The following is a 21,183-nucleotide window of genomic DNA, read 5'->3' on the forward strand; positions in this document are numbered from 1 at the left end:
TATAGTAACTGGGCTGAACGAGGAGCCAGCCTACAACGAGAAGCCAGCCCACACATACAAACACCACGCGCAGAAAAAATCGACCGACGAGGAACAAGAGAAACAGTCGACAGATGGTTAGAAATCTCGTATTTTAAAATAAATTTTATTGCTCTTGTTCATAGCAGAAATTCAGTAACACTAGAGACAGGAGCAAATTTTTTTTAGGAATGTTAATATAGCACTCGCATAACTTCACAATGTCCTGGCTTACCAAGAGCAAGGTACGCTACTTCTTGTTGCAAAGATCCCACGGACGGAATGATACATAGAGCTACATAACTACATTGCTGTAGCCACATTTCACGCAATCATTGTACATGTTCCAATCCCGCCCGGGGAGGTCTGGATTCTGAAACATTATTACAAATACAGCAAGTAACAGGGTTCAGGCATGGGGCACACAATCGTCGTGAACGAGGAGCAACTCAAGTTACAGGGAAAGTGGGACGGGGCCACAAATCACTTACAACAATTAAGTACACCACTGAGAACGAGTACAGAGAAGTTCATTGTTCGGAATTCAGACCAAGTTGTTTATGTTAAACATCTACACTCCCTCTGGTCATAACTTGACACATTTGATTTTGCAAGGTCTTCAATGATATTTTTTACCACTATTTTTTCGTAACAATATATTCTTAAAATCGTTTAGATACAAGAGATTTTGCAGGTATTTCGAATGCAGATCGACACATAGACCTACATGGTTCCAAAGTAAATAATATACTCCCTTTATCCCAAATTATAAGTCATTCTGACTTTTCAAAATACATATCTTTTACTATGTACCTGGACATAATTTATATCTAGATATGTAGCAAAAGTTATGTATCTAGAAAAGCTAGAACGACTTACAATTTGAAACAGAAGGAATATATATTTGTAGTTTTTAAGGTTTGACCATATCTGTCCTAAATGACAAGTTTCTGTGACCAAGGGGGAGTACATAGTTAGTTTCCCTAGCCAACAAAGTTCAGAACAGCAGATGGACCTCGCATTTAAAGAGGATAACATGCAGGTCCCTCCATCCCATCTCTGATTCTCTGTCATCCCCGGATGCTCTAATGTTTGCAAATGAGCACCGATCTATCGTGTTTGTATATTACTACTGCTCAGCTAACCTGTAGAAAGAATAATTTCGTTGGTGAGTTTGGTTTCCTTCCAACAAAACTAGGTATATCACAATGCATCAATACAGAATTGTTGCACAATTCTCGCAGCAGCTTTTAACAAGTTCATAAAACAAAGGCTGCTACTGAAGATGGAACAAGCTGTAAGCTTACTAGTCCTAAACATATAGGGCCTGTTTGGTAGGCTGCACTAGGAAGGCCTATGGGGGGGCAGACTGGCCAGGCCTGATCTGGACAAGCTGAGGAGGTGCAACCACCTGTGTTTGGTTGAGGTGTTTCACGTTCATCAGAGCTTGGTTCACTGCAGCCCATGTTTGTTTGGCTACACGAGCTGTGGGACATAGCTCAAACGCAACAGCTGAGCGCCCCTTTTTGGCCCAACTGATGCGAGCGTGAGCCAAGCCTGGAGAAACAAACTTCATTTCCGTTTCCCTTGGTGCAGGCTTTTGGCTGGTTTAAGTAGTGCCAGCCTGACCCTCGAGGCTCTCGAGCCTACCAGACACGAGAAGCTGAAGCCAGTCAGCCAGGCCCCGCGCTCGTGCAGCCTACCAAACAGGCCCTTAGTAGATAGAACAGACATGCTAGTCAACACAACAAGTCTAATACAAAAGTACTCAAGTTTATAATGTTTAGGTGCAAAGATATCAGAAAAGGCAATGAAAGTTTTGAACCCATACCCTTTCTAAGTTTTAATCATTTCTACAGCTCTGAATTATGGCAAATGACTAGAGCCATTGAAGGGAAACACAGGGACCAAAGTTTACTTACGTTTCAAAATATGCTGTCTCCTGCGTGTTCTAGTGCGACGCCGAGCAATGCAGAAAGCAAAAATGCATACAAGAAGGCCCAGCTCAAAAACTAGGGCCATTCTTAATCCTGCATTCATGTAAAAATTGAAACCACATCAAGGACGCAAATTGTATTCCTGTAACAGCAACAAGTAAATCTTACATAGTAATGGCCAATACCTCTTATCTTCTGGACAAGGTCTTTGCTGTTGTTGTTCTTAATGTGGTCTTCCATAGCAATTGCATGTTTACCCATAAACTCGTTAGTAGTAGCATCTAAATGTGTTACTGAGAGGTCGCTGCCACCATCAGCAGCCTCAGCAATATCCTTTATATTTCTACACGTGTTCTGACAATGGATGCCACTTTCGTACTCATCACTTCCATCACAACAATCTATAGAACATACACAATCTGTCAAGAGTTCTGATATCCACAAAGGAATAAATGCAGTGAATAGAAACTAGCTGCAGATGTTAGAAAAGACAGCTCAAAAGTAGTAAGGAAAAGTGGAAAAAAAACTTCCAAACTCTTGCAGTTAACTTCTTTAGTCTATAAACAAGTAGCATACCGCATATTTTGTCATTCACAAACGAAGAGAACAACAGTCGAGGGGTATCTCCGATATTTCTGCAGTAAAACTTGCCTTCTGGACAAGCTGAAGTACCTACACAAAACAAATAATGTGAAAAATAGAATTACAATGGAGGATACCTTACACATTGATATTAGCACCCCATACAAGAAATGGCCACATTTCAGCAGTAGAATTTCATCAGGCGAGGCAGCAAGGATTTCACAGATATGAAGGCTACAACATACTGCATATTCAAATCTGGTATATCCATGTTTTCATTTGGCTAAATGTGACATAGTCAAGTGCATACAGGTACATCTGGTCAGTAGTTTAGGCTCTGCTTAACAGTTCTCTGATCTCTGCTCACATGAGTTAACCTATTCCCAAGATTGTAGCTCTATAGCAAAGGTCACATAGTTCGTTTGCTGAATTCGGAAAACTCTAGCAGCAACAGCATCAGTCAATCAACAAGAGAAAGATTTACATGAATTCTAATGCTCAGTGCATTGTTAATTTATTGCCACCAGAACCAGATCTCACAGCAATGGGCGAAATCGTCCAGATCTTCCACAGTTCAACTCTCAATCCCCGGTCAAGTTCGGACAAATTCAGGAGAGATGGAGACAGAGACCTGGCTCATCGGTTCCATCGACGCAGTCGCAGTACCCGTCGTTGAGCCGGCTCCTCGGGAAGGAGCCCGAGCCGTCTCTGCAGGCGATCACCTGCGTCGCGAAGTACGCCTCATCTGGGGGAAACGGCTCAGTGAGCAAATCAAGAAACGAGGTGCGGAGGTAGGCGCGTGAGCGAGCGTTCCGTTCACCTTGGGGGGAAACGCCTATGAGCGGCGGCGCGGCGTCGGCGGCGCCGGCAAGGAGGAGGAGGCGGAGAAGGAGAGTGGCGGGAGCAGAGGAGACGACGCGACGACTCGGTCGTGGGGTCCACATTTGTCGTTGATGTGAATCTCCGTCCCCGATTCGTCACTCCGGATCACAAGGAGTTCAAGTTGAAAGCCTCTGCGAACTGGGTGGACGTCAGGATGATCTCACGCGTCCGTTTTAGACCAAGAATTAACATCCCGTTTTCCGTAAATATTTAGCCTAAAAAATTAGAGTTAGTTTTGAGTTCAAAAACAATTAGAATTAGTTTTGGCTAGCTCAAAATACGGATGGTTAAGAATTTGGAACTAGAATTGTACCTTAATACCAAACATTATTCACTATAGTTGCAACCCTTCATCTTCGATACCGAAACATTTCCTTCGTATTGCTCAGCATTCAACAGCCGCCCTGATGCTCCTTTGCTCAGACACACCTCCATCGCCGACGCGCCCCCTTGAAGCGCACCGTCACCCCCGACATTCCTTTGTCCCCGCATCTACCCTCGACGTTGCTCCACCACCACCAATGTTTTTGAAAATACACTAAGATCATTAGAAAGAGTAGAGCTAAAAATGAAAAGCTTGATGCTAAAAATAATTCACTCTTAGCTAAATGCGATACATTGGAAAAGGCTAATGTTGAGCTTAAAGAAACAAATGATGCTATATCATCCAAACTCAAGGAGCTCAAATCTTCTAAGAAAGAGCTTAAAGATAAACATGATAAACTTGAGTGGGTGCACAATGAGCTCATCACTAGCCACAACAAGCTAAAAGATGAATGCACTACTCTTAAAATTAATCATGATATTCTTGTTATTGCTCAAGAATTTTTAACAAATGAGCCACATGATGCTACTAACCATGTTGTTAAGATTGATATAGCTACATCATGTGATGATTTAATTGATGAGAGCATTGAGCAAGGATCTAGTGGCAAAGGCAAGCAAGTGGTTGAGTGCAATGACTATGATGAGTATGTCAAGCTCAAGAGTGATAATGAGAAGCTCAAGAAATATCTTGAAGAGATCAAAAGCCATAACGCCATTGTGCTAGAAACTCTTGATCATCATGAAGAGTTGATCCTTGAGAATGAGAAGCTCAAAGAAGAAAACAAGAAGCTCAAGGAAGAGAAGAAAGATGATACTCTAAAGAAAGAAAATAAGAAGCTCAAGTTGGAGAAAGAGCATCTCAAGATTAGGTTGAGCAAGTTTGCTAGAGGCAAGCACCTCCAAAGTGAGCTACTCATGAACATCGTCATGAAGATGGATAGAAGTGGCATTGGATATGTGGCAAGTGTAGAGAAGAAGAAGGCTCAAGTTCAACAACAACAATCAAAGCCAAAGCCAAAGCCAAAGAGATGTTTTGAGTGTGGACAAGAAGGCCACTTTGCTCATGAGTGCCAAACTCCACCGCCACAACCCTTGCCCAAGCATGCTAGATCCTTTGCCTTCAATGCTCACTATATGCTTAGAAAGGATTCTAGTGGAAAGATGAAAGTTATGTTCTTAGGACCCCTAACAAGAATAGGCCTAAGAAGATTTGGGTGGCTAAGTCACTTGTTGAGAAGGTGAAGGACCCTCAACAAGTTTGGGTTCCTAAAGCTTGAATCTCTTGTGTGTAGGTGAACTACAAGACCGGTGGAAGTCATTGGGTTATTGATAGTGGTTGCACTCAACATATGACCGGTGATCCTCGTATGTTCACCTCACTAGATGAAGAAATAGATGGACAAGAGAAAATAACATTTGGAGATAACTCAAAGGGCAAGGTTAAAGGATTGGGCAAAGTGGCAATATCAAATGATCATTCCATCTTAAATGTGCTTTATGTTGCTTCATTGAGTTCCAACTTGCTATCCATTGGATAATTGTGTGATCTTGGCTTCCAATGCTTGTTCACCGAGAAGAAGGTTGTTGTATCCAAGGTAGATGATAATCAAGTGATATTCAATGAATTTAGATACAACAACTTATATCTAGTGGACTTCATCTCTAAAGATGCAAATTTGAAAACTTGCCTATTCACCAAAACAACACTTGGGTGGCTATGGCATAGAAGACTTGCTCATGTTGGGATGAGTTCACTCAAGAAGCTTATGAAGAATGACTTGGTGAGAGGGTTGAAGGATGTGAAGTTTGAAAAGGACAAGCTTTGTAGTGCATGTCAAGCCGGCAAGCAAGTTGCAAATACTCATCCAACCAAAGCTTTCATGTCAACCACAAGAATGCTAGAACTTCTTCACATGGATTTATTTGGACCAACAACTTACAAGAGTTTGGGAGAAAATCTTTATTGTCTTGTGATTGTTGATGACTATTCAAGATATACATGGGTATTCTTTCTTCATGACAAATCCAAAGTTGCATCTTGCTTCAAGAAGTTTGCTAAGAGAGCACAAAATAAATTTGAAGTAAAGCTCAAGAAGATAAGAAGTGATAATAGAAAAGAATTTGACAACACAAACATTAAAGCTTATTGTAATGAAGTTGGGATTAAGTATGAAGTCTCCGCAACTTATACTCCTCAATAAAATGGTGTAGTTGAGAGGAAGAACTAGACTTTGATCACTCTTGCAAGGACAATGCTAGATAAGTACAACACCCCCAAAGCTCTATGGGCAGAAGCAATCAACACCGCATGCTATGTATCAAACCGCCTATTCCTTCAAAAGTTCCTTGACAAGACACCTTATGAGTTGCTCAACGGGAAGAAGCCGGACGTCTCCTTCTTTAGGGTGTTTGGTTGCAAATGCTACATCTACAAGAAGCGGCAACACCTAGGAAAGTTCCAAAGACTTTGTGATATTGGTTTTCTTATTGGTTACTCATCAAAGTCCAAAGCATATAGAGTATTTAATCATGCCACCGGCTTGATTGAAGAAACATATGATGTGGAATTTGATGAATCTAACGGCTTCTAAGGAGCACATGAGAATCTTGATGATGTAGGTGATAAACCATTGAGGGAGGCTATAAAGAATATTCCTAGGGGAGACATTAAGCCAAAAGATGATGTACAAGTCATTGATCAACCTTCTTCATCAAGTGTGCCACAAGATGGTGAAAAAGATGAGAGAGTAGAAAATGAAGACACTCATATCTCCTATGAGCAAATGGTGGTACAAGCACAAGATGTTGATGCTCCACAACTACCTCCTCAAGTGGTCAGTAGAAGAAATACACCTCTCCTACAAGATCATCCATAAGATCTCATCATAGGGAGTCCATCAAAGGGTGTAATGACTCGATCTCAAAAACTTACTTCATTTATTGCTCATCACTCTTTTGTCTCTTGCTATGAGCCTACCAAGGTAGAAAAAGCTCTTAAAGATCCAGATTGGATCAATGCCATACATGAAGAGTTGAATAACTTCACTCGCAATAAAGTTTGGACTCTTGAAGACCAACCAAAAGGTGCAAGAGTCATTGGAACAAAGTGGGTGTTCCGCAACAAGCAAGATGATCAAGGTGTTGTTGTGAGGAACAAGGCAAGACTAGTTGCAAAGGGGTTCTCCCAAATTGAAGGTTTGGATTTTGGAGAGACCTTTGCACCGGTTGCAAGATTAGAAGCCATCCGTATCCTACTTGCATATGCATCACATCATGAAATGAAACTATATCAAATAGATGTGAAAAGTGCATTTTTAAATGGCTTTATTAATGAACTAGTCTATGTTAATCAACCTCCCGGGTTTGAAGACCCTAGATATCCTAATCATATTTATAGGTTGTCCAAGGCACTATATGGGCTTAAGCAAGCCCCAAGAGCTTGGTATGAGAGCCTTCGGGACTTCCTCATTGAGAAAGGCTTCACCATTAGGAAGGTCGACACCACACTATTCACCAAGAAGCTTGATGGGCATATCTTCATTTGTCAAGTATATGTTAATGATATCATCTTTGGATCATCAAATGAAGACTCATGTAAAGAATTTGGTGAATTGATGTCAAAGGAATTCGAGATGTCAATGATTGGTGAGCTTACATTCTTTCTTGGTTTTCAAGTCAAGCAAATAAAAGAAGGCATCTTCATCTCTCAAGAGAAATACACAAAAGATCTTCTCAAGAGATTCAAGATGGATGAATGTAAGCTAATCAAGACAACAATGCCTACCAATGGACATCTCGACCTAGATGAGGAAGGTAACCCGGTTGATCAAACTCTCTACCATTCCATGATTGGTAGCTTGTTATATTTAACTGCATCTAGGCCCGACATCATGTTTAGTGTGTGTATGTGTGCTAGATTTCAAGCTAATCCTAAGAAAACACATTTAATTGCCATAAAAAGAATCCTTAGGTATCTTAAGCACACACCAAGCATTGGCCTTTGGTATCCCAAAGGAGCTATATTTGAATTAGTTGGCTATTCTGATTCGGATTATGCCAGTTGCAAAGTTGATAGAAAAAGCACATCCAGAGGGTGCTATTTGCTTGGTAGATCACTTGTGTCTTGATCCTCCAAGAAGCAAAATAGTGTTGCTTTGTCCACCGCCAAAGCAGAATACATTGTCGCGGGTGCTTGTTGTGCACAAATTTTATACATGAAACAAACTTTGCTAGACTATGGTGTAGTTCTAGAAAAGGTACCTCTTTTGTGCGACAATGAAAGTGCAGTAAAACTTGCAAATAATCCAGTTCAACACTCTCGCACCAAGCACATAGATATCCGCCATCACTTTCTAAGAGATCATGTTGCTAAAAATGATATATCACTAGAAGGTGTAAGGACCGAAGATCAATTAGCGGATATCTTCACTAAACCGCTAGATGAGGCTACTTTTTGTAGATTGCGGAATGAGCTCAATATACTTGATTTTAGTAACTTCACTAAAAGATGAGCTTGTGTTGTTCCTTGCATTCATTGTAATATACAACATGTTTAATTTTTGGTAATGCATATATGGCTTGTCTAACATGGTTAAGATAACCACCGAAAAGCGTATGAAGAAGCTTAACCTTGGATCAAACTTGACAAGCAACTAGATTTACTTACAAGTACTGCATATGCATGAATGTCGTTTTGTCGTTTTGTTCCATTTGCCCTTTTATTACCTATTTTCATAAAAAGAATTATAGCCTAAGGCAAAATATTTTAAAAAACTTGAGGGTTTGAGAGAGGTCACTCACATCAGTCCCAATTGGTGTTTATTTGGATCTTATTCAAGTTGGGACTTGATTGGGAACAGGTAACGTGATGGATCTTTGAAGATTTGCTAGAAAAGAGTGACCGGACGCTGCACCCGACTCTGATGTTCCACGTCCGGTCAGTTCATAGGAGGTGAACTTGCTGCGAAGGAGTGACCAGACTCTGCCTTTCTGCGTTCGGTCAGAAGATGTCTCAGCGTCTGGTCGTTTGGAGAAGAATCTGGCTGAGTTGATCGGACTCTGGCTGTGTCCGGTCGGTGTTCACCGGACGCGTCCGGTCGCGATTCCAAAGGGATTGGACCTCTCTAGAATCAACCGAACACTGGGTGGTAGCGTCCGGTCGCTACCACCGGAGCGTCCGGTCAGTAGATATCATGCGGCATCAGGTCTCTTTCCTATTTTCCTTTTCTGACTCATGGGGGCCACCCTATTTAATCAAAGCACCGGCGATTTCTTTTGACCTAATCCACCGCCGACATCGCCGTGCCCCCATCGTCCCGTGCCGCCGTATCACGCTCACCGGATTCGCCACCCAGGCGCCTCCAGCGACTTCCCGTGCTGCCGAGCCCCGCACGCCTCAGCCCGCGCTGCGCTCCCCGCACCGCCGCGCGTGCCCTAGCCCCCGTGCCAGCACAAGCTCCACCCGTGCGCCTCCGTTCTAGCGTCGTCGTGGTCTCGCCCTAACCTGTGTTGTGCTTCTCCCGAGCCGTGGCCTGCGCCATCGTGGTCCAAAGCTGACCTTCTACCGTCCAGCGCTGGTAAGGCCCTGCTCGTGCCCGTGCATCCTCCTTGCAACTCGCCCGTGACCTAGCTATTCATCACTACGCCAATTTCATAGGGCCGTCGATTCACTGCTCACCGGCAACCCTAACCCTAGATTCGGTGGTTCCCCGCGTGTCACTTCTCTTTTCATTGGATCACCGTTTCGTCAGGTAGCAAGCCAGTCGTCTCAATTTCGTACCTAAATTGCTTGCTCTCATAGGATTTCGCATCTATTAGGTATATTGTATTTATTGTATATCTATCTATTCCATCATGCAGCGAGTCGGTACCGTTGAGATCGTGTGGCAGTTGTCAGTCAACTCGGAGCCAAGCTCACGAGTACGAATCAATGCCAAGCCTCAAAAGTGTCAGTGGATAGTTGATCTTGTCAGTGGTAGTTTCTCTTGTCAGATCAGATGGCTCGCAAAAAGAATGTTGGTGGTGGTCTAGGAGATGAGGATCGAAGGCCCCCGCCTCGCCAGCCTATAGGACCTAAAGGCAAGGCGATGAAGAAGACTGCATCAAAGAAGCGCAAGTACCCTGATGCAGAGACAGCGAGAGCAACAGTAGTTACAGAGGCCGCAGAGCGTGCCGAGAGAGGAGGAGCCCGCAGTGGAGTTGTCATTGCAGATCATCTGTCATCAGAGGCGCAGGGCAGACTTGAGCGTATTGAGCATCTTCATGGTAGTCCATCTAGGACTATCATGATGGCAGGACGACGTCTTCCCATTATGGATCCTCAGCCTTAGGGGGAGTCACAGCAGGAGTCACAGCAGCAGCCCTCACCAGCAGAGCCTCAGCCAGCTCAGGAAACATAGGAGAGACAGCCGTCACAGCAGACTCAGGAGGGCCAGCAGGCCAAGGAGGCCGAGGAGACCAAGCAGGCACCCCAGCCACAGCTACGCCGCTCCGGTCGTTCCCGTGTTCTAGTCTCACCGAGGCTGCCGACGCAGCAGAGGGGATCTCGTCCACCGCCTAGACCATAGGGTCCGCCTCTAGTGACCCACCTTGACTTGAGGGCCGCCACGACCAAGCAGGTTCAGCAGCTTTGCTTTGTCGAGTTTGATGTGTGGTTTCCACCTAGGAGGGATGAGAGAGCAGCAGAGGGTTTCTACACGCCACTACAGGAGGATTTCTATAATGCCTATCTGAACAGTAGAGTAGTCTTCAGATCTTAGAGAGTCTGTAGCATAGAGGCTATAGTCGCAGCACCTGGAGAGCACATTCGCCCCTACCTTGCATATCTGTCGGGGCTGATAGATCTGATTGGCCGAACAAGATTATATGTACCATCTTGGGTTCGGCAATTCTATGCTTCGCTCTACATTGACCCGCATCATAACTTTATACACTTTGCATTCAGAGGCAGAGACTATAGGATGATGAGTCAGAGGGTCAGGGAGATACTGAGGCTACAAGAGCAGCCTACCAGGTTACATGAGGTATGTTATGGATAGCAAGAGCCTCCCAGGTGTCCTCATGGTGGTTTGATGCCCCCTACAGATCTTGTGCGCCATTGCTTCAAGGAGCCCTTTGGTGAGGGGTCGAGGAGGAACCTAGTGACCTTACTCCTACAGCTAAAGTGCTATAGGCTATCATAAGGAGGACACTACTTCCCAGGATGGGATACAGAGAGGGCTTGACTCGCCTCTAGCTTTGGCTCCTCAATGCCCTGATGCAGCAGACAATGTTCGATATTTAGAATCTTCTTCTGTCTGAGATGGAGGACATGATAGCTGAGGGCTTCAAGGGTCATAGGCAGCTTCCATATGCACATTGGGTCACATTCCTTATTCTCAAGGCTATGTAAGTTAGGACACCAGAGATGGTTGCAGAGTACAGAGGTGCCACCATAGAGTTTCCAGCTTATAACATGGCACAGAGGATCAGGCATAGCACACCATAGGCACCCACTCAGCCTCGCCGTCGTCCAGATGTACCAAAGTCCACAGCTCAGCAGGACAAGATTATCAGAGGCATAGCCGCTACTGAGGAGGAGCAGCTTGAGGCTCAGGAGGAGAGGAGCGAGTCTAGTGACAGTTTGGATGATGACTACCTGCCTATTCCTCATATGCCTCCATGCAGACATGATGCAGAGGCTGGCAGTTCTAGTTCTGCTCCACCTGTAGTGCAGACAGACCCCGCTTTGATTGCTATCCTTAAGCGGATGCAGCTGGATCAGGCGAGACAGGCTCAGGAGACCGCTGCCAACTTTGCACAGTTTCAGGCTCGTCAGGACGAGTTCTAGCGACAGCAGCAGGTCCTCCAGCAGCAGCAGCAGCAGATGCATCAGCAGCAGTTACTCATGCAGCAGCAGCTTTTGGGATTCATGCAGCATGTTGTGACAGCCATTGGGGCCCCATAGCCATAGCCTTCGCCCTACATTGGTCAGCCTACTACCACTATAACGACTCCAGCAGTATAGCCCAGTGGGTTTCAGAGTCAGGGATAGCCTCTAGCTTCGTCTACTTCTCCCACAGTACAGGTGTCCCAGTGGTTATCCTCGCCAGTGGTAGCCCCACAGTTCACACCACTTCAGACGGGCTTCACACCAGACCAGTCACCCTCGCTATTTGTGCCTGACATGTCAGTCTCTAGAAGTCTTGGAGCATCTTTTAGCGAGTTGACAGGGATGCCTACACCACCACATATGTATGCCCCAGGTCCTTCTACAGCAGCTCCCGTCGCCGTAACTACTCAGAGGCTCCCTTCTTCTGTCGCATCTTTAGATCCTACGACAGATATACCAGTAGCGTCATAGGCAGCACCTGCCCCAGCTCAGACCTAGACCGCTTCAGCGATGCTTCCAGCTACAGAGGGTCAGTCAGTATAGAGCTCAAGGTCAGATGATGATGGCGCCCAGTTCCAGCTTGCTCCTCGTACCTCAGCGCCCGGCTCGTCCGCTGTAGCCCCGCCGACCGACCCTTAGGTTTTGGTGTTTGACGCTAAAGAGGGAGAGGGTTTGAGTATGTAGACTCAGGGGGAGCGACTTTTAGGGGGAGTCTAGTTAGCTATTAGTCTATTATATACATTTGGAGTTTTATTTGTGTGATACACTATTACTATTATGCATTCGTGTGTTTACTTTCATGCGTACTATTATATCTATGTGATAGTGATATCTACGTGATTGTGATATATGACATGTGTGCTCTCTACTTTGAATTCATTGATATGTCATATCACTTGTGTTATGCTCATTTGCTTTTGCTTCCACGCTTTACTCCGATGCAAATGAGGTTTATTACTTGTACTCATGCTTATTTCATATCCTTTGAGTACATTATGCTGGCTTGGGTCATGTAAGCTTGCCTAACTATTTAGTTCTTATTGACAAAAGCTTATATGAACCAAGCATGTCAAAAACCTCACTCTTTCACATACTCGAGGTGGTATTGTCATCAATCACCAAAAAGGGGGAGATTGAAAGCATCTAGGCCCCTAGTTGGGTTTCGGTGATTAATGATAATACAAGATTACTATGACTAACGTGTGTTTTGCAGAGGCGATTAAGTTAGGTCATGGTGATGGGGATCAATTGGGCAATCGAGGTGGTCATGCCCCTACGATGGAAATCATTTTAGTTTTCAAAGGATGGACGACAAGGTTAAGGATGACTAGTTCTAAGTGTCGATTGGAGTTGGAGTGACACTTAGAGTAGTTTAGGACTTTGTTTTTCCTTTGGCCGTACTATTAAGGGGGGTATGGACGGGTAGCTTGACCTAGATGAGTCTAGTGAGTTAGGTGTGGTGCACACTTGTTAAAACTAGCGCTAGGTAGCTCCTATATATGCCTAAGATCCTTTGGAGCAAACTTTATTCACATATGATCGAGTGTTGGAAGTGAATGGAGGGTTAAATACTGACCGAACGCTGGCTCCGGTGCGACCGGACACTGGCTGCAGGGTCCGGTCAATTCATTTGATTAAGGAGATTGCGTCTGGCACGACTAGACGCTGAGTGGTCAAGTGACCGGACACTGAGAGGTAGCATCCGGTCGACTCCAGTAAGGTTCTAGAAGAGTGAATCTACGACCGGACGCGTCTGGTCAATACTGACCGGACCCTGAGGATCCAGCGTCCGGTCGAGCACAGTAAGGTTCCAGTGAGGGTTATATGCGACCGGACACGTCTGGTCAGTGGTGATCGGACCCTGCCTGCATCCGGTCAACACTTAATCACTGGTGTGCGCGTTGAACTGACCGGAGCGTCCGGTCAACATGACCGGAGCGTCCGGTCACCCCGCAGAGGCACATAACGGTTCGTTTTTTAGGCTGCCTTATAAATAGAAGCTCCACTCGTGTGTGGAGTTACTTTTGCTCATTCCAACAGCTGAGAAACACGTTTATGAGTGCCAAGAAGAGCAAGGTCCTAGTGAGGTGATTGAGATTTGAGAATCCAAGAGAATAGCCTCATTAGTGAATCAAGAGTAGCAAAGTGTGCATCCACCGTTCTCATTAGGCTTTGCATGGTCAAGTGAGAGTTCATGCCTGTTACTCTTGGTGATCGCCATCACCTAGATGGCTTAGTGGTGATTGGAAGCTTGGTGATCACTCAGCGGAGCTTGTGGGTGACCCAACGCAAGTTGTGAGCGGTTGTGTGTGATTCACCACAACGGAGTGTCGAAGAATCAACCCATAGAGAGCACTTGATCCTTGCACGGATCAAGGAGGAGCTACACCCTTGCATGGGTGCTCCAACGAGGACTAGTGGGAAGTGGCGACTCTCTAATACCTCTGCAAAACATCACCGCGTTCCTCTCTCTCCATTTACTTTGAGCATTTACTTTGAGCAATTCAATGCTTGTTTTTACATTTATAGAATTGCCATGCTAGAGTAAGTTTGGAACATAGGTTGCAAGTCATTTGTGCGTTAGATTGATAGAAACACTTTTCTAGGCACAAGGGGTTAATTGTGTTAACCGTAGGATTCAATTATTGCAAGAAAATTTAGAATTAGCCCAATTCACCCCCCTTCTTGGGCATCTTGATCCTTTCAACCACTGCTCCCTTTTCCTTAAGTAGGAGAGGGGAGAGAGTTTTTGTTCTGCTCTTTTGCCTATTCTTCATCTGCCGCCGCCTTCTCTCCTCCTCTTTGCCGTGAGCGTTCCTGAGAGCCGTGGAGGTTTCTAGGAAAGAAGGGGAGAGAGCGAGGGAGAAGAGAGGAACTCATCGACATGTCAGATTGGAGGTCGTCCACCATGAGGGCGTCGGTGCTAGAGGCATTCGTCGTGAAGGGGTTCCTGCCACCACAGGAGGTGGCGCACTAGAGGGTCCTCAGGAAGGATGAGGAGTTCCCGCAACCTCGTCCCGATGAGGTGGTTTCTTTCCTTACCTTCCACGAGCGTGGATTAGGATAACCCGTGCACTGGTTCCTACGTGGGCTCCTCAATGAGTGGGGTTTGGAACTGCAGCACCTCAATCCGACGGGGGTGTTGCACATTGCTGGTTTTTTTACCATCTACGAGGCTTTCCTCGGGATGGAGCCGCACGTGGATCTCTTCCGGCTCTTCTTCTCTGGGAGAGCTATGGCGGACTAGAGTTCGGCTGAGATCGCACCGGTTGGAGGCTTCGCCCTGCAGAGGAAGCCATGTGTGGGAGGCTCGTATCCCGCGTAGTCCCCATGTGACTCCAACAGGGGATGGCATGGGGAGTGGTTCTACATTAGGAATCCGGCGGGGGCACCGTTTCCAACGTTTACCGGCGGGAGGCCGGTGAAACAAAAGAGTTGGTTGTGGGGTTGCGCCCACATGGAGAAGCACAAGGTGGAGGCCATCGAGGAGGAGCTTCGGAAGCTTGTAAGGGGCAGCCTCGATAGGGTGTGGGTGTTCCACACCCTTTACCGCCGCCGGGTCACGCCGTTGGCGGAGAGGATGTACCTGATGTGGATGTACGGTGGCCGATCGGACCTAGACTGCGCGTCGCCAGAGGAGCTGCCGGACAACGAGATCTAGAGTCGCGTCGGCCGAGTGCTGCAGCTGAGGCCCAGAGAGACGGTGGTGGGAAAACCCATACCGTTTAATGCCTCGATCGTGTCCACGCTGGTATGCTCCCTTATTTTGTTCGTGCTTTTTTCTCTACCCCTTCTTTTTTGATTTCAGTTCATTCGTTCCATAGGGGCTTGGGAGGTACAAGTCCTGGCTGCACCTTCCCAAGGGCCGGTGGGCTAGGCCCGGCAGGCCACCCAAAAGGAGGCGACAGACACCCGAAAGAAGAAGAAAACCAGGGAGGTTCGAAGGAAGGAAGAGAAGAAGATGGAGGTCGCCCGGCGCGTGAGGGCCGGGGAACGTAGGAGCGATGTTGAGTCGGAACTCACGTCGAATGATCCTATGGATTTGGATGACATGATCTTCTCTGATGAGGAGGAGAGTCGGGAGGTCGCTGTGACCTCGGCGGAGCATTGCGACCCTACGGCGGCGTCCGCTGGCGAGGAGCAGGAGGCCACGTGACGTGTGGGGGTTCCTACGTCGAGGAAGCACGCTACGAGTGCGGATGTCGTCGGTGAACGAGCGGCGAAGAGGACGTGGTCACTGCGCCCCTTGTTGGCATTGCCAGCTCCGTCGTCGCCTGCGGCGGATGCGGCTGGACGAGCCAGGCGGTCTGAGGAGCGGACCAGCGCCTGTGCGTCGACAGAGCCGGTGCCAATGCCGGACTTGTGGCCGGAGGAGGCCCCGCCTGCCGTGGGTGTGGTTGAGCAGTCTGGGCGGTCTGAGGGGTAGACTGGCACCCAGTCAACGTGCAACTCATAGTCGAGGGACGCCCCACCCACTGCTCCGGTCAAGGAGCCCTGAGCCAGAGGTCGTAGCGACCCGCAGGCCGGGCAAGAGCCAGTTGGAACAACTCCGACCCCGTCTGAAGTGAGGGGGAGCGGGTCACAGTCCAGGAGCGGTCCTCGTCCTATGGGCCCGTCATTGTCGGAGTCTGCCTTCAGAGTAGTGTCGCTCGCCACCCGGTATGTTTCCTTTTGCTGTTTCTTCAACTTTTGGTGGTTGGGTCTTTTTTGGAGTGTGTCTTACTCATGATTTTTGTCAGTGGTCGGGGGATGCCGGGGTTGAGCATCGCCTCGACCCCCGTGTAGGAGGTTTGGAGGCCCACTCTGTAGTGTGTTGCGGCGAGTGAAGGGGGCAGCAGGGTGGCGGCGGCGAAGCCTTCTCTCTCGGGGGTGGTGCCCCCCGGGGCTGCTGATAATGTGACAGCGGCGGCGATGCTGTTGGCGGTGATCCTGGCATCGATGGCGGAGGTGGCGTCAGAGGTAACTCTTGCGGCCCCTCATCCGCCGGTCGCGGTGGAGGAGACGAGGGAGGGCGAGCTCCCTACCTCATCGGGTGGAGGGCTGCACGACCTATCCTTGCCGTCGAAGCCAAAGGCGCTAGAGGGAAGCGTGGCCGGGATGGAGTTGGGATGCCCAGTGGCGTCCCATGCGAACGTGTTGGTGGAGATCTTGTCTGATGACGAGGCGGATACCATGGCAGAACTGGTGGTGTCGCCGCGGGAGCTGGCGGTGGTCCGGTCGGAGGCTGGGCCCTCCGGCGATTCATCGGAGGGTGACCTAGAGTGGCCCTTCCCTGAGGACCCGTCGAAGGCAAGGTTTGTCCTCTAGGATTCCTAGGAGCGCCAGCTCTGGGACATTTTCGGGGGGCAAGGGCATGCCACGGTGTCTGAACTGACCAAGCTATCCGTGAAGCTTGAGAGTGCCCGAAAGTAGGCTCAGTTTGCCCGGTAGCTGGTTGAGGTCGACCTGCAGCTCGTCGCAGAGGTGAGTTTCTGGTACTTCTCCTTACCCTTTGGATCTTTCATCGGTTGTTCTTAACATGCCTGTTTTTCATAGGAAATAAGGAAGGTGTCATCCCGCAAGTCTTACTTCCTCTGGGTGGAACACGCTCGGATGGCCGAGCTTGAGTGCTGGGTGGAGTCCGCCTGCCGTGAGTCCCAGGTCTGGGTGGCCGAGGCGGCCGCTGCGTGGGCGGAGGGATAACGTGCGGCGGAGCGGGTGACTGCCACCGAGCAAGGGCTCGAGGCGGCAAGGGTCTGTCAGGTGGGGACTGAGGTGGGGCTATGGATGTCCCTGGTGAACACTGAGGCGGCACTTCAAGAGGGCTTGGTGGCCCTTGAGCTAGAGCGGGCCGCCCTGGAGTTGGCACAGAAGGCCCTAGAGGCGAAGCAGAGGGCCCGGTCGGAAGTGGATCAGGAGGTGCTCTTGCTTCAGGACCAGGTGATGGGGATGGAGGACACGAGTGCCTGGCTACGTGAGCAGGTGGCTCGGCAGGTAGAGGATCTCTCCACCCTTGAGGCCTCTCGCATCGGTGCGTACCTTTTTGTTTTCTCATGGTGATGATTTTTCCCCGTAGCCTGTTTCTGAGCTTATCGCCCTTCTTGCAGAGCTGGGTGAAAAGGTGAAGGCACTGGAGCGAGACCTGGAGATGACCAAGGCAAACTTCAGCCAGAATGTCGAGGAGCTGGCCAAGTCCCGTGAAGAGCGACGTGCTCTCGAAGGGGAGCTCGGCCAGATCCACAGCGCTGTCGAGCTCGTCGTCTCGGAAGACTTCGGGTCAGCGCCAAGTGCCAGTGCACCCGCGGTTCAGCTAGCGGAGGTCCCATACGCGGTCGAGGACCTTGTCAGGAGTAGGCTGTTTTATGGAGCGTCGGGGGTGCTAACCTCGGTGGCGACGTACACGTACCACCCGAATTTGGACTTTGCCACTATCTATGGCGGGTATGCTGAAGGCCTGAGCATGGAGGACATCCAGTCAATCGGGGAGAGCCTGCAGCCGCACGCGGTCGGTGTCAGAGCAAGTCTCCGCCGAGTGGGTGATGGATGTTCGCCGTCAAGACATGGCCTGAAGCATGCGTGGAGAGGATGCCTCTGAGCCTGCAGATATCATGGAGCCTGGTTTGTGGGGGGGGGGAACGTCGCCTTGGCCCTGATCGAGCCGAACGTCGTGCTGCCGGGGAGCGAGCAGACTGCGCCTTTGTCGGTCGCGCCGTCAACAGATGTCACCGGGCCGGTTTAATACCTTGACGAATATAAGTAGTTAGTAAATGTAAGAAGTTTAAGTTCATGGGGGGGAACCCCTGTGTAAAACGTTCGTGTGTGTTTTAATGACCGCAATCGGTTTTTGTTTTTGTGATGGAGTTGCTCCGTTTGGGGAAGCTTGTTCCCTTTCGTTCCTTAGTTTTCCCTTAGCATAATTTTGTTTTAAATTTCTTTCTTTCTCGTACCTACCCGTTTGTTCCGTAGGCCGCAACTTTATGAGCCCGGGGCGTGGCCCACGAGGCTCGGTCGGTCGTAACCGTAGGAAAAGGCGGGGTGCAATCAGTCAGAATATTTCAAAGTAAAGCTACGTAAGGTAAAACAAAGGAACGAACTACCCTTTTGTTCAGGTAGGAAGGAGTTTCTCCATACGAAAGTAAAAGAGTACTTAAGGTAAAAAACAAAAATAGAGGGGTAGTAGAGCCCCCTAGTGGAGCCCCCGAGCGCCTCGAGCCAAAAAGTGTTCGGGTCGGGGTGCTCTTATAGGAGCGTTCGCTAAGTAAAGGTAAGACTGAAACTTTGGAAAAGAAGAAACGACATAGCTGTTCCAAGGTCCTCGGAGAGGGCATCATCGTCGTTGTCCTTCAGTCGGTAGGCTTCTGGTCAGATCACTTCAGTCGTCTGGATCCTTGCTCGCTGCGCCCCTTCCTTTGGTTGCTGCTTCCTCGCCTTCTTCTTCCCTATGCTTGCCAGCCTACCCCAACAGGCACTTGAGGAGCTGGCAGTCCTTGTAGAGGTACTTGATGGGGTAGTCGTAGTTGGTGCACGAGCTCTCCATGAGATCGTGGAAGTGGCCCAGAGGCTCTTGCTGGGGCTGCGTGCCCGTGTGATCGGCCGCGGTGACAATCGTGAAGTTAGCCGATTGGCGGTGATCCTTTATGTTCTTTTTTCCCCTCTGCATGGAGGTGCCCTCGTCTTGACCCTGGCGCTTGGCCTTAATTTTGTCGCGGCCCCCGTTGAAGCGTGGCGGAAAAGGCGCTTGCTGGGGGTGTTGGACAAAGGTCCGTGGTTCCAGGCTATCAGGGCTGGGACTCCGATCGACGCTGCGCGCATCTCGGTTCAGCCTGAGCCGTGCGTAGATAGGCGGTCGGCACGGGGCGGTCGTCAAGTCAAGACGAGGTGCGATTGTGGCTTCCTGTTCCGTACTCGGTGGTTGTGGCGGTGACAGGGTGTAGTGCCCCATCTACTGTGTCCCTGTTCCGCAGACAGGGAGCGAGGTCGCGAGTCGGCGTCGCGATGCGGAGCGCTCCGCTTGTTGAATGGCGGTGATCTCCACCAGTGCCTGGAGGTTCTGGTGGATCGCTTGTTCGCAAGGGTCGTTTGGCTCGGACAGGCTACGCAGGAGCATTGCCGCAGCGGCAATGTTCTGACTGGCCCGAGCGAGCTATGGGGGATTAGTCCCTCGAGCCGAGGCGTTGCGCTGGGGCTAACGGGCGCGACCCCGAGCGCCGTTCGCCGGTCTATGCACACGGGGCGCAGTGTGGTGCGCCAAGCATGCTGGTGCAGTTGGTGGCTGATGCGGCCGATGTCGTAGATCCTCCCCATGCTCACGTGTGAGCTCGGGGGTCTCCGCGTGAGGGCCCGGTGGGGCATGGGTCCGGAAGGACTCAGTTACCCTTAGCGGCTGTTTCGGGGCGTTCGCCACTGCGTACTCCCAGGATCGATGGTGGCTAGGTGCCACATCGTCATCCATGATGTCGAGGAAATAGGTGGGAGCATAGCTCGCCATCCCCACGAACTCAGACATGAGAGGGTGCGGCGCCAGCACCTTTTGGAGTCCCCGGGCATATGTGTCCGCGGAAGACGCGAGGCCGTAGGGGAACTGGCCGTACGGTGGTTGCGTTAGAGACAACGGGGTTCTACTGGGTAATCGGTGGAAGATAGAGAATAGTGAGTACATAACAGCATGTATATTACTCACAGCGGGGTTTGAGCAGAGAGTTTGCTCAGAATGAAGCGTAGATGTCGCGTCGTCGAAGTCGTGCGTCCCGGAGTCGATGGAGGACGTCCCTCCGACAGGTGCCGGGTCGCAAGCCTTCTCGCGGAGGTGGAGTACGCCGAGTCGGTCGACGATGAAGTCCAGTCTTCTGAAGAGGAAGACCTGGGATGGCTTGAAGATGGGTGTAACCCACACTCCGGCAGGCGAGAGTGCGGGAAATTCCAATGAGCCGAAGCGAATTGTATCGCCTGAGCCAGCCACGGCGGGGGTGGCGAAAAAATGGGCCATCCGATGACCAAAAAGTGTTGACGTACAGCGTCTTCCCCACGGACGGCGCCAACTGTCGGTGCAGAAAGTGACCAACTAGTAAATATTTGTAGTTCTGCTGTACGTTGTGATCGAAGGTGGCCTAGCACTCAATGACACAGGATCTATACTGGTTCGGGCAACGTGCCCTATGTCCAGTCAGGGTCGGTCGGTGACTTTATTCCCGAGCCCAGGTGCTCGAAGTCTGTAGTGGGGTTATAAACGAGAAGGAGAAGGGAAGGGGTGTACAAGAGGTCCGGTCGGCTCCGACCGGAAGGGCCGAGAGTGACAGGAACTTTGCTACGAGCTAGGTATTTGAGCGTGTGCTTGAGGGTTTTTGAGCTATCGATCTAGTGAGTCTGAACTTGAAGAAGTCGACCTCCTTGGTTGGAGGGAGCGCATCCCCTTTTATAGATCAAGGGGATGGCTTTATAGGTGAGAGGGAGAGAGTACGGATGTTTCTAAGCCTTGTTGCCCACGCTGATGAAGATTGGATAATGGTAGGCGCCTCCAACACTATTGATGTTGCTGTAGAGTGTCAGATGAGCATGGGAGGTCGAGCTATCTTCTTCAGGAAGGATGGA

The 21,183-nt window shown here is 49.1% G+C and overlaps 1 protein-coding gene across 2 annotated transcripts; it reads right to left on the minus strand.

The window, feature by feature from the left end:
• Positions 1 to 266: 266 nt before the first annotated feature.
• LOC136459021 (glucosidase 2 subunit beta-like) lies at positions 267 to 3,534 on the minus strand. Of its 2 annotated transcripts, none has more exons than XM_066458919.1 (6): positions 3,358 to 3,534; positions 3,169 to 3,282; positions 2,532 to 2,618; positions 2,141 to 2,356; positions 1,941 to 2,048; positions 267 to 1,163 (listed from the first exon to the last, which is right to left on the minus strand). In XM_066458919.1, the coding sequence occupies exons 1-6, from the start codon at positions 3,479 to 3,481 to the stop codon at positions 1,159 to 1,161; spliced, it is 654 nt and encodes a 217-aa protein (XP_066315016.1). In that variant the 5' UTR covers positions 3,482 to 3,534; the 3' UTR covers positions 267 to 1,158. The 2 variants fall into 2 exon arrangements, with proteins under 2 accessions (XP_066315016.1, XP_066315015.1); XM_066458918.1 differs by having other exon boundaries at positions 2,532 to 2,627; positions 3,358 to 3,529.
• Between the last annotated feature and the right edge of the window lie 17,649 nt (positions 3,535 to 21,183).

Source organism: Miscanthus floridulus, chromosome 6, assembly GCF_019320115.1.
Source record: "Miscanthus floridulus cultivar M001 chromosome 6, ASM1932011v1, whole genome shotgun sequence".
Lineage (NCBI taxonomy): Eukaryota > Viridiplantae > Streptophyta > Magnoliopsida > Poales > Poaceae > Miscanthus > Miscanthus floridulus.